We start from the raw sequence: 17,209 nt of genomic DNA on the forward strand, positions 1-17,209 counted from the left end.
TTCCCCTTGTTGAATTAAAAACAGATGAATACAACTCTGATGAGGGTGAGGCAATATATTTTCAGGCTAGCATCTTTTGTTACTTATTTTGCATCTTAGCAGTAAGTAGCATGAAACACTTGTTAGAGAAAATGAGAAATCAACTGATCAGGCCTCCATTAGACCCAGAGTCTCAAAGCAGATTCCAGTACTATCCTATGGCTCAAATGAAGTTTCAGTCTGGCAGATTTGGCAGCCCTTGGCCACAAGTGGTACAACACAACACTTCATGTTTCAGTGAGGCAAAGTTTATTTCACCAAAGGCTGATACAGTTAGGAATGAAGGTGCAGCTGCAGAGGTTGGAGGGCTGGAGTGGGATAAAGGGCAGATGCTGCAGCAGCTTCCGGAATGCAGCCACGTATCACACCAACAGAGGTTCAGCAGCTTCATCTGTCCCTCAGCGGATCTGTGGGAAGGAAGAAGAGGTTGGGAGTTGTTCCAGTACCATGCTGTAGAAGTTTTGCCAGGAAGCAATGGGCACCGCTTGTAAAAACCACATGAACTGGGGCACCACTCCATAGCTAGGTCAGGTACCACAGTGGCATCTCTTTGCGCTTAGGGTGACTACAGAAGAGCAGTGCCTCGTTCATTTACAGCGGAATAATGCTAATGACCTAACAGACCACAGTGATAAACCACGAGTGAGGAAATTTGATGATGCAAAGGACAAGGCCATGGCCTTGTGGGTTAAGAATCATCGTTTCTGCTAGCTGCTGGGAAAGCAAAATGGCAGGAAACAGATTGTGTACGAGTCATCAATTGGATGAATCTGCAAGAGGAGGAGCTTGAATTTTAAGAATCTTTGACGCAGATATCACAGCCACACACAAAAAAGAGGATGTTAAAGAGCACCAATCAGCTCTCAGTCTCCTCTATTCTTTGGGTACAGGCAAATTAATGTTGTTTATCATCCCTTCTTGATGTTATCTTAGTACTTGCCATGCTATATTCTCCTTTAAAATTATTTGCTTCTTTGTTAATTAAATTTACATACTGCCCTTCATCCGACAATCTCAGGGCGGTTTGCACAATGGGGTGATCAAACCTGATCGCTTTGCAGATGTGCTAAATAACTGCAGCACAGGGTGCTCAAGATTCTGGAATGAAGGAGTGAGCAATTCGAATGGAGGACACTAACCTTGACAGATTAGAGAACTGGGCCAAAACAAACAAGATGAATTTTAACAGGGAGAAATGTAAAGTATTGCACTTGGGCAAAAAAAATGAGAGGCACAAATACAAGATGGGTGACACCTGGCTTGAGAGCAGTACATGTGAAAAGGATCTAGGAGTCTTGGTTGACCACAAACTTGACATGAGCCAACAGTGTGACGCGGCAGCTAAAGAAGCCAATGCAATTCTGGGCTGCATCAATAGGAGTATAGCATCTAGATCAAGGGAAGTAATAGTGCCACTGTATTCTGCTCTGGTCAGACCTCACCTGGAGTACTGTGTCCAGTTCTGGGCACCACAGTTCAAGAAGGACACTGACAAACTGGAACGTGTCCAGAGGAGGGCAACCAAAATGGTCAAAGGCCTGGAAACGATGTCTTATGAGGAACGGCTAAGGGAGCTGGGCATGTTTAGCCTGGAGAAGAGGAGGTTAAGGGGTGATATGATAGCCATGTTCAAATATATAAAAGGATGTCACATAGAGGAGGGAGAAAGGTTGTTTTCTGCTGCTCCAGAGAAGCGAACACGGAGCAATGGTTCCAAACTACAAGAAAGAAGATTCCACCTAAACATTAGGAAGAACTTCCTGACAGTAAGAGCTCTTCGACAGTGGAATTTGCTGCCAAGGAGTGTGGTGGAGTCTCCTTCTTTGGAGGTCTTTAAGCAGAGGCTTGACAACCATATGTCAGGAGTGCTCTGATGGTGTTTCCTGCTTGGCAGGGGGTTGGACTCGATGGCCCTTGTGGTCTCTTCCAACTCTATGATTCTATGATTCACTAGGCCAAGCTACGCATTACACACAACATTGCAGCTGGTGAACCTGTGGGCCCTTCAGATGTTGGTGGACTCCCAATTCCCATTATCCCTGACCATTTACTGACTGGGGCTTATGGGAGTTTCAACAACAACTTCTTAAGGTCCACAGGTTCCCATCTCTGCTCTAAAGGCACTGAAACATTCTCCCCTCCTGCTTCTTCAAAACTTGAGGTGACTTACGATTATTAAAACACAATAAACAGCCCAGGCCCAACAAAAACCACTTCACAGCTATAAAAGACTGCTGCCAAAATGCCTCAAGGAATGGTGAGTTTAAAACGTCTACAACCACAAAGCAATTGCTCAGAAAACTACAACTAATCGAGAATGTGGCAGCTAAACTGGTGACTGGGAGTGGCTGCTGTGACCATAGAAGACTGGTCCTAAAGGATCTACACTGACTTCCCGTACATTTCCAAGCACAATTCAAGGTGTTGGTGCTGACCTTTAAAGCCCTAAACAGCTTCAACCCAATATATCTGAAAGAGTGCCTCCACCTCCATTGTCCAGCCTGGACACTGACGTCCACCTCTGTGGGCTTTCTGGTAGTTCCCTCACTGTGAGAAGTGGGGTTACAGAGAACCAGGCAGAGAGCCTTCTCGCCCTCCCAAAAGATGTCAAACAGGTGACTTTTTAGAGCCTTCCAGAGTGGCTGGGGCAACCCAGTCAATTAGGCAGAATAGAAATAATAAAAGTTGTTATTGTTGTGGTTGTCACGATCATCATCAAGCAAAACCTCACAGGTTCAGTTAGACAGAGAAGATGAAGCAGAAGATAGAGAGCACCATCAAGAATTCCTTGGCAAGAGAGTTCCAGCAAGGGAGAATTTGTGAAGACAGATTGTTGAGTACTGTGGTTGTTAAGGGAACAGTCCCAGTTCAAATCTGACCTCAGCTATATAAACTTGCTGCAAAGGTTTATGCAAGCCATTATCTCTCAATGATCCATTAGTAATAGGGATACTGATCAATCTTGGCCTACCTTACAGGGCAAGACATCACAGACATAGCATTTAGAGTACTCTGAAAAAAGCCCAATACAGTGGTGCCCCGCAAGACGAACGCCTCGCAAGACGGAAAACTCGCTAGACGAAAGAGTTTTCCATTTTGGAGGTGCTTCGCAAAACGAATTTCCTATGGGCTTGCTTCGCAAGACGAAAATGTCTTGCGAATTCCTGCGGGTTTTTTTTCCTCCCCCCCCTTTTTTCTAAGCTGCTAAGCTGCTTATCTGCTAAAAGCCGCTAAACTGCTAATCCGCTAAGCCGTCAATGGGCTTGCTTCGCAAGACAAAAAAAACGCTAGACGAAGAGACTCGTGGAACGGATTCTTTTCGTCTTGCGAGGCACCACTGTATAATTTCACAGGGATATACTCATACTGCCATAAATTCGCAAGGCAAGTCATTTGACACTCCCAGTATTTGAGACGCCTCTCCCCTGCTGAACGCTCCTTCCTTCAGAGCTCCCCCATCCTTATCACACCCCTTCCCCCAGCTCCCCCCACTCCCTACCGTGTACTTGTCCCACTTCTTCTCGGGGTCGTAGGGCTCCCACCGGCTTGCAGGGAAAATATGCTTGTTCTTTTCATACCAGCTGCGAAGCACCACTTTGCCGGCGTGGGACTGGAGATGGCGGACAAGAGGGGAATTGGGGTGGGGGAAACTATGGTCAGAAAAGCCCAACCAGCTCAGAATGGGGGTGAAAGCTTTATCTGAAGACAAGGATTGTTTGAGCACGTCCCCTCCTTCCCCAATGCAGACAGCAGAGTTGGTGGGAAGGGGTTCTTTGCATCAGCCATTCCCCAGTCAAGTGTTGTCCATGTTTTCTGGAGTGAAATGTACTCTATGCGGTGCTTCCCTTGCACTTGATCCAGAAGGAGCAGCAGGATTTCCCTTAGCTTTGGACCAGTTTACCTACAAGATAGCCTGTCCTCGCATGAGCCCACCAGACTACGTCAATCAGCAGAATTGGTACTACTATAGAGGGAAAGGGACCCCTGACCATTAGGTCCAGTCTGGGGTTGCGGCACTCATCTTGCTTTATTGGCCGGGGGAGCCGGCGTACAGCTTCCGGGTCATGTGGCCAGTATGACTAAGCCGCTTCTGGCGAACCAGAGCAGCGCATGGAAACGCCATTTACCTTCCCACCGGAGCGGTACCTATTTATCTACTTGCACTTTGACGTGCTTTCGAACTGCTAGGTTGGCAGGAGTAGGGACTGAGCAACGGGAGCTCACCCCGTCGCGGGGATTCAAACCGCCAACCTTCTGATCGGCAAGTGCTAGGCTTTGTGGTTTAACCCACAGCGCCACCCACATCCCTGGCACTACTATAGGTGCCACCTAATACAGAACTTGATCATTTAGCATGGCAGTGGCTATACTTTGGAACTCCCTGCCTATTGAGACTAAGCAGGCGCCTTCACTGTGTTCTTTTCAGCGCTTGCTAAAAACATCCCTGTTTAGGCAAGCCAACCGTGATGTTTAGGAAGCTGAGGTAAATTAAATCTGTCTTAGTATTTTACGTTTTGTTTGTTTTAAAGTATGGCAGTGAATTTCTTCTAATTTTACTGTTTTATCTTTTGTAAACTGCTTTGACTGTTTTTTTGCAACCAAGCAGTGCATAAATGCTATGAAATAAATAGCTCCCATCAGCCCCAGCAGGCAGGGGAGGATGCGGGGAGCTAGAAGACCATTAGCATCTGGAGGGGGCTGGGCTGGGGAAAGGAAGGAGGGGTGGGGTGGGCTGCTGTGCAGGAAGCTGAGTGCCTGCGGTAAGAGACAACCATGCTGGCTCTTATGTCAGGTGGAAGGATTTCTCAGTTGGAAGGCCTGTAAAGACTATGGACTTGGCAGCACTGGGCCAGGTTCCCTCCTCCTCCTCACCTCATCTTTTTCCACCGTTGCATCACTCAGAAGCCGAACATCATCGTGTACATCAAAATTGAAGAGCGGCCCTGGATTGGGGAGCACCCCAAGGGAGAGAGAAACGGCTCATACTGGAGCTTATCACTCCTACCCCCACAGCCCAAACCCCTCTCTTGAACCTTCAACCTCAGCCAAGTACTTTTATAACCCACAGAAAAGTCTGCATCCCCTTTTCAGCCTCTCCCTTTCCACCAATGCTTCCGTCGCTACCCCTTTGATTGTCACCATGTCACAGGGGACAGTCTCATTGGGATTTGCCCATTGATTCTATGTTTATGCCCCTTTGCCTTTTCTCTTAGCCCAAGCAACCTTCTCTCTGCCAACATGCAACTGCAGCCCAATCTGACTCTGACCACCACTGTGTCTGTGCCACAGTAACTAGAACAGAACCCGCCCCCCGCATTACTTCCCCAGGTAGACTCAGAATGGAGGAAGGGCAGAAAAAACTCACCGCTTTTCCCCCGGGCCTTGGTGACGATGAAGTCATAGAAGCTGTGGTGCTAGACAGGCAGGAAGAAATGGGTTCAGGAAGGGATGTCTCAAAAATATTCCCAGCCCACAAAGAGGAACGCAGCCAATGGACTTACTTTATTTGTGGCAGATGGGAACTGGGACGGAAACAAAGGGCAGTGTCCCCCACAAAAAGAAAGTGTTAACTGGGGTTTGTTTCAGTGTTTGAAAAAGAATGGGGTCCCACCCCACTCAGACAGACGTAGAGCTATTCCACTTCTTTCCAGGGGGGACTTAATTGAATCTGGCTTAACCATCCCACTTCACATGCTGATTGAGTCAAAGGAAGATCACATGGGACTACTGGGGGAGATGGAAGTTGGGGTCTCTTTAAATATTTCTCAAAGCAGGAAGTGGACTTCCCTAAAAGCAAGCACTGGCAGTCCCTGTGCACAACAAGTCAAGTGTTTCCTCCTAGTTTTGTTTGAACTTTTGTTGGGGACAGGAGGGAGGGAGAATCCTGCTTCACACACCCCTCTAATGCTCTGGAAAGTCTAAGTAAGGAAGTTCAGATCTTCTGGCTCTTAGATCACTAGGACAAGGATGATTAGGTACAATTTGGATGCCTTCTCCCCGTGCATAAAGGGGGCAGGGTGCTGAAAAACAGAACAGGCTGGCCCAGGGCCGTCCACTCACATGTGGGATGATCAGATCCTCCTTGATGTACATAAGTTGCTCCACACCAGCTGACCTGCAAGGGGAGCAAAGGAGAGACATACTCAAAGTCTAAACGCAACATCTTCCCCTGCCCAATAAGCCTCATACCCTCAGCAGCCAGTAACTCTGACTGAAACATGCTCCAGAAAAACATCCACCTTTCTCCCGCACTCTGCTTGCCTTGTGTTTGTGTACATGTAGTATGATGGCTGCATTACAAAGTCTGTGCTGTCAGCTCCTACTGTGACTTTGCATATTAATGAATCATCCTCATTTTACAGATGAAGATCTAAGGCCAAGAGGTAGGGACTTTTAACTCAAATCTACCACGGCCAGATCTTACACTCCCTACTAGACCACGATGACTTGGACTCTATGATCTCTCTCTTACGCTTTGGCCATACCATTCCCGCCACCCTGGGTGAGCTACCTCAACTCTGCCAAGTCCTTTACCGGAGTTCACTGAAGTCCTTACGCAAGATCTCCAGGGCCTTTTGCAGGAACTGCTGGATGGTGTTGCCCTTCTTCATCTGCACTGCGGGGAAATGAAAGTCAGTCTGGAATGGATCTTCCTCATTTACATGCCCCAGCCCAAAAATATAACCTGCAGAATCCTCAAAGGATACACACACGGCTAGTATGTATGTGTGTGGGGGGGGGGGTATTTATTACATTTACATCTTGTTATTCCTTCAAGGAGCTCAAACCAGCACATGTGTTTCTCTATGCTTTTGTCCTCACCACAATCCTGTACAGCGAGGTTGAGAGAGGGACTGGTTCAAAGTCACTCAGCAAGTAAGCTTCATGGCTGAGTGGGGATTTTAACCAAATACATACACTGAGGCTCTAAACACTACAGCGCACTGATGCACACCCTCTCTCACACTCAGTCACTCCACTGTGTGTGTGTGTGAATATGAATGAGAGGGGATTATTTTACATATAAGATTAATGGCTTCAGGCCTTAATTGGTAGATTAGTAAACTAAAACTGTGGATATTTTGGTGCAAGTAGCTATTAATTCATGGGGTAGAGAGCTAAGAGCAACGTTATCAGTCCATAGGTGGTCATACACTGGGGGGTTTGTGCTCTGCAGGGGTGAGGATCCTCCAGCCTGTGTGCCAGCCTTTGCCTGCCAGGGGGTTCAATGTGGCCCGCAAGGCCAATTTCCCCAAACCGTGCTCACCCGCCCATCAGCTGACATCACTGTTGACAGCAGCTGATGGGCAGGAGGACAGGGTTTAATTCTGTATTTGTTGTGTGTCCTGTTCCCATTTGGGATGTTAGCTGACAGGCAGGTGCCCCCAGCCCTAGTCAGATTTGGGATGCAGGACAAAAAGGTTCCCCACCACTGGTGCACTGAATGGAAAAAGCCAACCACATGGGCTCCTACCACCCCACACGCTAAGCCACCAACTCCTTTTCCAAAGCTAAGAACAGAGCAAAGCTCACCTTGACAGTCCGGCGGTGCCCAGAGCCATCCCAGTAGCTGAAGGTGATTTCTATTTCTTCACCTGGTGGGAGAGGAAAATCGCAGAGGAGTCAAGAGAAGAGCAGAATAAAAACCTCTCTCATCAGAAGAAATATGAAAACCTCCAGCATCTTCCTGTAAACAATACCCCTCCCCTGCTATGACCACATGACAGGCTCTGATAACCAGTGGTCAAGGCCAGGCCACCGACACCACATTCCATCACTCACTCTTTATTTTCTCCTGTTTGGCTTCCCACTCCTGGCGAAGTTCTTCTCGCAGGCGATTTTCTTCCTCCTGGAAACCGGAGGAGGAGAGGGCAAAAGCTGTCAGGGTGATGCCTTGGTGGGGCTGGGGAAACCCAGCACCTTCCCGATGTTTTTGGACTCCAACTCCCATCAGCCTCCAGCCAACATGGCCACTGGATCAGGGAAGATGGGAGCTGGAGTCAGTCCAGTAACTTCAGGAGAGGCCACAGGATCCTCGCTCCTGCCTTAGTGCAGAAAGGAACAATCCACAGAGGGAAAGATGGGAGCAAAGTGCCTTGCAAGATGCAGCTGGCAAGGGGCATTGGGGACCCCTCCAGGGCACTTGAGGATGGAGGTGGGTGGGCGCCACAGAAGGCAGATAAGCAGTGTACCTCACGGTCACGGTCAGGCAGGAAGCTGGTGTCCACATCTGGGTTCTTCCCCAGTTTCTTCTTCTTGGGGGCCAGCTCTGAGGGAGGTGGTGCAATCAGACAAGAGTGAGGAGCTACCCTTGAAACTTCACAGCCATCCCTTCACAGGCCCACCTTGCTTCCAGCATCACCACTATCCAGGCCCACCTGGGCTTCCCTCTCCACCTGGGAGCACCCAGCCTTCCAGTCCTCACCTTCCCGCTCCAGCTCTGCCTCTTCCTCTTCCTCCTCGATGCCATCATCTTCCTCCTCCTCATCCAGGGTGAAGGACAAGCTTGAGATCTTGCGCTTCTGCTCCTGCTTGCGTTCCCGCTCCCGCATGCGCTCCAGCTTCCTATGAGGAACAAGCCAACATCAGCTTCACAGGGCATGTCCCCTCATGGGGAGGGGGAAACAAAGCATTCCAAAGATGGTGGAGGAAAGCAGAGAGTTGAAAAACAGCAAGTGACCTGAAGAGGAAAGAGGGGTTGATGTTACGAGTATCCCCAGACTGGTCATACTTCTCAGATTAGGGAGATAGGCAGGAAGGGAACTTAAGAGTCACAAAGCTGCTACACTAGAGGTAAGTGAATAACAACATGTCCTTATTTATTTAGGATTATTTATATTCTGCCTTTCTTTTATCTTGGAACTTAAAGCAACTTTCATGGGGTTGTCAGGCAGTCTCCCATCCAGATCAGACCCAGGCCCAGTGAGTGGCTGCATCATAAGCCTTCAGGCAATACCTGTGCTTAACAATGCTCAAAGTGTTTCACAACCATTACCACAGTAATCTTCATAACAACCTTGTAAGTTTGGCCAGTATTGTGTTGCCTGTACTGCAGGAGGAGTCACCAAGGCTGAGAGAAAATAGTGGCTTGCTCAAGGCCCTGCTGGATCAGATCAAGCACCCACACAGCCCAGCACCCTTGCTTCCAACCGTAGCCAGTGGTTGCCTTGGCAAGCTCACGAGAAAGGCATGAAGGCAATATTCTTCCTTGGTTTAGCTCCAGTTTTTTTCTTAGTTTTGTGCAGATATAATGCCTCTGGACACAGAAGTTCCATTCGGTTAGTGGACAGGCTAATTAACAGACAACAGATTGATCCCTTTTTTTAATTCACAAAGGCTTAGTGGATTTCAAAATTACGCAATGCATGAAGAAGCACCTTGTTCTGCCTCTCCTGAACATGACTGACTGCATGTCTTAGTGTTCTATAGTTTAAAATGGGGTGTTCTCACTGCACAGCCTACATCTGAATAGCCACCCACCAGGGATGCTGAAGGTACATTGTGCCAAGGGCTTGGACCAGATGACCTCCATGGCCCATCCAACTCTACGGTCTTAACCATTATGGCACTCCAGATCTTATACACCACCCTATAGTATAGGGGGAACATTCATGAAGGAGAGAAAAAATATTGCCCATCCCAGTCTACCCAGAACACCCACAACTCACAGCTGCAGCTCTTTGGACTGCTCCTTCTTTGCCAGCTGCTTCTCCCGCTCCTTTACGAGAGCCTCTTGCTTGGCCTTCATGTCGTTGAGGGTCACCAGACCTATCAGAAGAAAATGTGCTGGGAATCAGGCCTCCCATGTGATGATTACCCAGCTCTGTGCAGGGAAGTAGAGTCTATTCATCCATTCAAGTCAAAGAATGGAGACTAGGACCCCGCAGCCTCATTCCCCAGCACTGGGCTCCCTTCCCACACTCACCAACAGTGCTGGATTTCAGCTCAGCTTCCACTGCATCATAGTGAGCTGAGAATTTCTTGTCAATGTTTGACTTCATGATGTTCTCCTGCCATGGGAAAGAGGAGATCAAGTTTGCTGCCGCAAGAAGCTAGAGACTCAGCGATATTCCAGTTACTACTTCCAGCCCACCTTCTTAGACTAAATCTACAAAGATGTACAACTACCCCAAGAGGAGGAGGAACACAGATTAGGGGACATCAACCCATGTGCTGTTTGGGGTCAGGGCAGCCATAGGAAAACCTCACATGCCCTTAGTGTTCTCATCTCATCCTGCCCTTGGTTAAGATAAGCACTCACACTCTGTATCCCAACTATTTTAGATTCATAGCCTACCTTAATCCAAAGACTTGGGACAGATTATGTACATGTTCTACTGATTTTGATTGAAAGAAGTAAAGAAAAAGAGGAAAATCCTTTTCACCAAGGAAAGAAGTCAAGTTGGGCATGGAAAGGTCCTCAACCAAAATGTTTTGCTTCACAGGCAGTGCTGCCAGGAGGAATTCCATGTCTTCAAGGCTGAGAAGTCAGGCTCCACAAGAAAGGGCCAACACCCCAAACCATATTTGTTTTATCAACATTGCCATTGCCTTGTCAATCGAATAAGTGATCTACAGCACACCCACCCTCTGGTATCCCCCAGATGTTTTGAACTCCAGCTCCCACCTGTCCCAGCCAGCACGGCCAATGGTCAAGAGTGACGGCAACTGTAATTCAAAACATCTGAAAAGTACCACACTGGGAAGGCTGATCTAAATGGTTGGGAGATGTGAGCCCAGAGAACAAAGTCCAAGGATCTGTAATCATTTTTGGAAGGAACAAGTGCCCTGCAGAAGCACAGGAAGGTCCAAGGCAAGAAGAGAGCTCATTTGAGACTTTCAAGCACACAGCATTTTTGTATACTAAGAGGGAACCCAGGGGAAGCAAGCAAGGTGAGCTAAACATTGTCAGAAGCAGTGGTACTGTTGGCAAGACTTGTTGGGGAAAGCTCTCAAGACTGAAGTGTCATTATTATTCAGGGGGTATAGGTTGTTATAAAAACACAGGGAAAGGGGGAAAGTAGTCTATAAACTCAATGCATTGCAGAAAAAGTATACGGTCACCCAGGTCCAAGATGAAAGGAATGGCAATACCTGTGAATGTATCTGGATGAAGGAAAAAAGATAACACTGTGAATGTCTGCTTAGAGACCCGCAAAATCCATCAGAGCTGTTGAATGAGGAATTCTCTAATAAAGAATTAAATTGTTCTCTGGCACTAAATACACACTGCACAATCTAAGCTCTCCTGTTTCTAGTGAAACACCTTTCTGTTTGGTGAGCTTAACACTACAGAAAAAAGCAGTGTTGAAGCCCAGGCACTTCATATAAAACTTTGAATCTCCTAATAAAGCAGAAGAAAAGGAAGTTGTGTCTGCTCCCTCACTGGTCCTGTCATCCACTGCCCCCCTCAGGTACGACACACTTAGGATTCTTGCTTGTGACAGCAGGTAGAGGGAGCGAGATGCCAAGACTGGAGTAGGTAGAAGCAGCTGTGTTATGCCCTACTGCTTGGAGGATAGGGAGATTTCAAAGGCATGTGCTTGGTGTTCAAGTTGCAAAGCAGCGAACCAATATTCAAGATCAGGTGTTTGGCCCTCCAAATGCTGAACTACAACTACCAACATCCTTCGCCATTTGCCATACTGATGGAAATTGCAGTTCACTGACATCTGGAGGCCCCAGTGCTTCCCACACCTGTTCAATATAATAAGGAACTAACTCAGGACTGGAAATATTTCATGTTTTGAGGCACATTTCTGAGCACCTATAATTTTTCTACATTTGCTGCAATTACCATATTTGTTGGAGACAGAACCTATTTAACTATGCAAGGGACTTTGCATGCATTTGAGATTATTTTTTTCTCTTTCAGCAGGTTAATAGAATGGTAAGAATCTCAATTCATTTAAATCTTAGTTCACTTCGACAGAGCAATACTAACAGACAATGTGATGGTGATGATCCTAACATGAAAGATGTGATTAATCAAATAAAATGAAAGAGAAAGGATAACAAAGTCCAGGTTTTAAAAGAGGTGGGGTGGAGGGAATGTACTTCACTATACTCAGACAGTTAGAAAAGTATTTTGGAAAGATAAGTTATGTGACAGATAGGCTGAGGAAGATGGGCAATTTCTGACAGTAATAACAGAAGAAAACTGCAAACCGTAGTCATGCAGAAAACGAATATTCACAAAAAGGGATACAACCACACAGGAATTTTTTTATCTGGTAGCCAGGAATTTTACAAGAGGTGGGGTGGACAAGTGATTGAAAAGGAGAGGTGGGGTGGACAAGTGATTGAAAAGGAGACAAGAATATACAGAATACATCAAGCCAGAAGAATAAAAACCTCTAAGAGAAATCTGGTGATAGAGAGATGGGGAACCTGTGACTCTCCAGTTGCTTTTGGACTATGACTCCTGTCATCCCTGATCATTGACTATGCTAGCTAGGCTGATGGGAGCTGAAGGTCAACATTTGGAAGAACAGAGGTTCTCCATCCCTATGGTAAAACAACAAGTTGTGAAATCTTCCTAGAGAGGTTTGCAAGGAAAAATATTTAAGGTTGCTTAGGGCAGGGATTGAACTGACCCATAGTACCCCTTCAACTCTATAATGGAAGAGAGCAGTGAAGTTAAAGAAAAAACAAAAAACTATGCCAAGGGCCAACTGAAATGTAGTGGGGGGAAGGAATCGTGAGGAAACTATTATCCACAACTATTGCCAAAAGATAGATACGTTGGTTTAAAGTATTTTTACTCAGCATGCTCAGCTTCACCATGGACTAGGGTGTTGTATTACCTGCAACCATCATTTGAATACGCTGTTAAATATTTATTAGAACATCTGCTTGATTTTAAAATGCCTCAATTTGGTTTCTTATACTGTATGAATACTACAGATTGCAGAAAAATGGCTTAAAGGTGCATTTGAAAAGCATCACATATGAAAAGCATTGCAACTTTTTAGATGACTCTCGTGGTCCCTTCCAACTCTACAAAATTCTATGATCATTTTGAAAACACCTTTCTGCATTTTGCACTGGCTCTTCCTGACAACCTGGCAACAAAGAACAGACAATTCCATGCTGCTGCCTTCTTTCCCATTCCCTGCATTCAGAGTCCTCCAATGCTTCTGCACCACACCCTCCTGGTAATACCTCTCTCAGCAACCAAATACCACCCCCCTCATCTTGCCCCTTAGGACCTTCTGCTTCCTTTCACCTCAGCAATCCGTTGCCTCATCTGTTCCATATGTTCCCGCTGCCTCTCCCTCTTCTTCATCAGCTGGAGTGCCCGGCCAGCCTCACTGGCAGCTCCTTTGTATTGCGCCATGGCTGTAGATGGACCTGTGAGGCAAAAATAAAAATCCCCACATAGACATGAATGTATGAAGCAGCAGCTTTATAACAAGCAACCATTGGCCCGTCTGGCTCAGTTCTGTCTGCTCTTGACTATTTATTTATTATTTATTCATTTCACAAGATTTATACACCGCTTGCTTATAAAACAAACACAAAACAACAACAACCTCAAAGCGGTTTACAGGAAGACAAAACAATAAAATTAAGAAACAATTACAACATTACTTTAAAACTTACATAAGAGATTAAAACTACTTTAGCCTGGCTCTCCTTCCTTGAAGGTTTTTAAACAGAGGTTGGTTAGCCCTCTGTCCTGGATGCTTTAGCTGAGATACCTGCATTGCAGGGGGTTGGAATAGAATCAGGGGTGGCCAGCTCCCAAGAGACAGCGATCTACTCACAGAGTTAAAAACTGGCAGTGATCTACCCCCTTTTTTGGGTTCAAGTCAAAGTTGTTGAGCTTTTTTAGGGGAGCCAAAGTTGTTGAGCTTCTTTGGGGTAACCAGTGATCTACCACAGACGTTCAGTGATCTACCGGTAGATCACAATCTACCTGTTGAATGTGCCTGGACTAGATGATGGTCCCTCCTAACTCTTAAGATTCTATGGATAGCTCAGTTGCTTAGAGCCTGGAGCTGATAGCGCCAAGGTTGCAGGTTCGATCCCCGTCTGGGACAGCTGCACAGGAGGCTGGACGAGATGCTACTGTCTACAATATGATACTGCTTCAATCTTCTAACCATCTGGGCAGGGTTTGGGAATGTTTCTAAGCAGGCGCCGAAGAGAGCGCAGCGAAGGCGCCTGCTTGATCAATCGGCAGGGAGTTCCAGAGTGCGGGCGCTGCCCGCACTAACCGGCCGGGATGTTGCGCCTGCGGGCTGGCAGCGTCCCTAAAGAGATTTCCGGCCTCATTAGCCAGAATCCTTCCAAGCGGCCTTGTGTCGGGGCTTGTGAGGGCTCTACCACAGACCCCCCAGCTCGGCCCCGCAAAGGCTGCTGCCCGGAGAGCAGGAGCAGACGAGGGGGAAGAACCTGGGCGGCTGAGGGCCTCGGATCCGGCCGGGGAAAGAGGGGCGCGCCAAGGGACGGGCCCGGTGTGAGGAAGCTCTGCGGCCTTGCCTGGTCAGGAGAAGGAGCACCCGCTGATTTCGCCGCTCCTTTCTCCAGCCGCGGATCCCACCAGCTGCCTTAGCTACGTCGCTCGCGAGCGGAACTTCCGGCAGGGGGGAAAACCGGAGCCGCCCGCTATTGGCTAAGTTCCGCTCTGGCCCGCGGCATCACTATGGTGGAAGCCCTGTCGCGATGAAGCGTCTTCCGGAAACTCGCTCAGGGAGGAGTCAGTGCGCAGGACCCATTTCCGGCTCCGCGATTGGCGACGACGCGGAGCCAGCGCCCCCTAGAGGGCCGCCGCCGAGCGGACGGAAACGGTGCGGGTTACTAATCCCGTGTGTCTCTGGAGGACTCGGAGGAACGCGCTTGAGACAAAGGCGTGCAGTGCGAGCCTGTGAACACATTTACTCAGAAGTAAGCCCCATTGAACTCAGTGGAGGCTTACTCCCAGGTGTATAAGATCGTAGCCTGTATAGTCTTTCCCCTGATACGGAAGGGGGGGCATGTCTTCTTCACCTTCTTCGCTACAATACTGTATATCCATTTATTTCCAATTGTCAATGTCAAAAGGGACTAAAATCTATAAAATTCATAGAAACTCAACGTGCCAATTTGCTCAATTTCTCTAGGACTCCATGACACCTCCCTTGTCCTCCATAATCCCTCAAGCAAGGTGTCAAGACCCTAATCCTGTCAAATCACTCTGCCAACCTTTCCTCCGGGCAATGCCAGTACATGGACCATTGTCTTCTCATCACCGGTACTCAGGATGTGCTTATCTGCGCATATCTCCAGCTCTGCATATTCCCCCTCCCTCCTCCATATGTTAATCCTGTGTAACCCAACCTCTTCTTAATGTAATCATGTTGTAATCTGTATAACCCAACCTCTTCTTAATGTATTCATGATGTAACTGGGATGTATTTTGCACTGTATTCTGGGACATGGAGGGAAGTTTCAAAAGTTCATGTCACCCCTTTCTCGCTGTTCAATCTCGCCTTGAACCTGTTGCACAATAAACTTGGATCTTCTGCAGCTTGCTCCTGTCTCCGGCTGAGCTCATTTTCCTCCGCAAGGACCCGCGGACTTAGTCCGACGAGCTGGGTGGCAGAGCAGCCTCGCACCCAGATTTTACCGTAACACCCCCATTGTCCTCCCCCCCGCCATCATCCCTGATCAGTGGTCCTGCTGGCTAGGGATGAGAGAAGTTGGAGTCCAACAACAGCTGGAACATCTTCCCTCCCCAAGGTTGGGAAAGGCTGGTTTAGGCAGTCAGCCTGCAGAAAGCCCCGTTTTCTTTTGTAGTTTGCAGGGGGAAACACAGCCTCCCCCTCTCCTTGCATCTTTGTCCCCACTAGCAGCAGTTATTTTATGCCCTTCAAAGTTGTCACACTTATCTGTTAATCGCTTTTCTTGCAAAGATGGAAGTGACTAATATAAGAATCTTTTTTTAAAAAAAAATATTACTTTTTTAAAAGGAAAAAAAGACAAGAGAGAAAAAAAAGAACAAGAACAAGAAGAAGGGGGAAAAACAAAGAAAAAATAGAACTAATATAAAAATATAAAATATAACTAATATAAAAATCAGTGAAAACCAACAATAAAAACACAACTTGGGACAAGCTTTTTGCGGTGTGGGGGAAGGCAACATGATGCTTCCAGTTCTTCCAGAGTACTACAAGAAAGAAGACTTGCAAATCCTGTTCCCTCAAAACTTACTACATGGTGTAGAAATTAAACAAGTTAAATCCTTCCCTGCGCATCTCAAGTCTGTTGAATTTTTGTCTTTTAAAGGTACAGACATCCCAGCAGAAAAGGGATTTGAACCCTGCAGGATGTGTTATCTTACCTTCATAAAAAAACCCAAAAAAATAGAATGTACTTTTCAGAGTACTGCAATGAAAACTTCAACCTTCTCTGTGCCTGGAAACTATACCCATCAGAGACAATTTCCAGCACCCTTAAACTTCTCAGGATTCTTTCAGGGAAGCCATGTGCTTTAAATGTATGGTGTAGATGTGACCAGTTTTATTTAAATGTTCTGATTGCATTTACAGTGATTCCTGCGTACTTCTACCACACTTGCCCAGATGTGGAGAATTCTGCAATTGGCAGCTGGGAGTGAGACCTGTGTGGATATCCTTTTTAAAAAATCCTAGTTTGAATCCTCTTCTGTTTAGAATTTCCCACCTTTCTAAATATTGTAAACAATGTTTTCATTCTACTTGAGTTGGCTCTGCAGCTCAACAGGAAATAAGTGGTGCCCTCTAAATTCTTCAATATGCAAATTTCACAGTATCTGCCCAAAAGGTTTATCCATATATGAACTGACCCAGACCCTGCAATCCTCATCTGAGGCCCTTCTTCGTGTCCCTGCTCCACAAGAGTCAATTAGAGATTTCTTCTAGAGCCTTTTAATGGTCATTGCTCCAGTATGGCAGAAGCACTCTGCTAGAGGAAGAATAAAAACCAGCACTCTTACTGTAAAGAGAGGCTCCCTGAGGGCAGAATAGCAGAGAAGGCATAAGAACTCTTCACCAATTCTCCCCTGCAAGTACTGCTCCTGCCCCCATATTATCTTGGCAAACAGGGTTTCTGCTCCAAGAGGAAAGGGTCATAAACTAACTGGGCCAAAATGTCTTAGCTCAAGGTAGATGAGAGGTATTTATGCCCAAATATGTGCCACACTTCT

At 46.9% G+C, this 17,209-nt stretch overlaps 1 protein-coding gene and 1 long non-coding RNA gene across 2 annotated transcripts; one reads left to right on the plus strand and one right to left on the minus strand.

Moving 5' to 3' along the window:
- Positions 1 to 271: 271 nt before the first annotated feature.
- FAM50A (family with sequence similarity 50 member A) lies at positions 272 to 14,662 on the minus strand. The gene is made up of 14 exons (XM_079958804.1): positions 14,527 to 14,662; positions 13,268 to 13,392; positions 9,965 to 10,049; positions 9,708 to 9,807; positions 8,465 to 8,604; positions 8,232 to 8,308; positions 7,822 to 7,888; positions 7,573 to 7,634; positions 6,574 to 6,650; positions 6,100 to 6,154; positions 5,405 to 5,453; positions 4,912 to 4,982; positions 3,539 to 3,649; positions 272 to 446 (listed from the first exon to the last, which is right to left on the minus strand). Exons 2-14 carry the CDS (start codon positions 13,376 to 13,378, stop codon positions 438 to 440), a joined length of 1,014 nt encoding a protein of 337 aa, XP_079814930.1. The 5' UTR covers positions 13,379 to 13,392; positions 14,527 to 14,662; the 3' UTR covers positions 272 to 437.
- A 128-nt stretch (positions 14,663 to 14,790) lies between these two features.
- Positions 14,791 to 16,741, plus strand: LOC307206053. The gene is made up of 2 exons (XR_013834239.1): positions 14,791 to 14,931; positions 16,575 to 16,741. It is a non-coding gene; the product is annotated as an uncharacterized lncRNA (long non-coding RNA).
- Positions 16,742 to 17,209: the final 468 nt, after the last annotated feature.

The sequence above is a fragment of the Podarcis cretensis genome (assembly GCF_951804945.1).
Source record: "Podarcis cretensis genome assembly, chromosome: 17".
Lineage (NCBI taxonomy): Eukaryota > Metazoa > Chordata > Lepidosauria > Squamata > Lacertidae > Podarcis > Podarcis cretensis.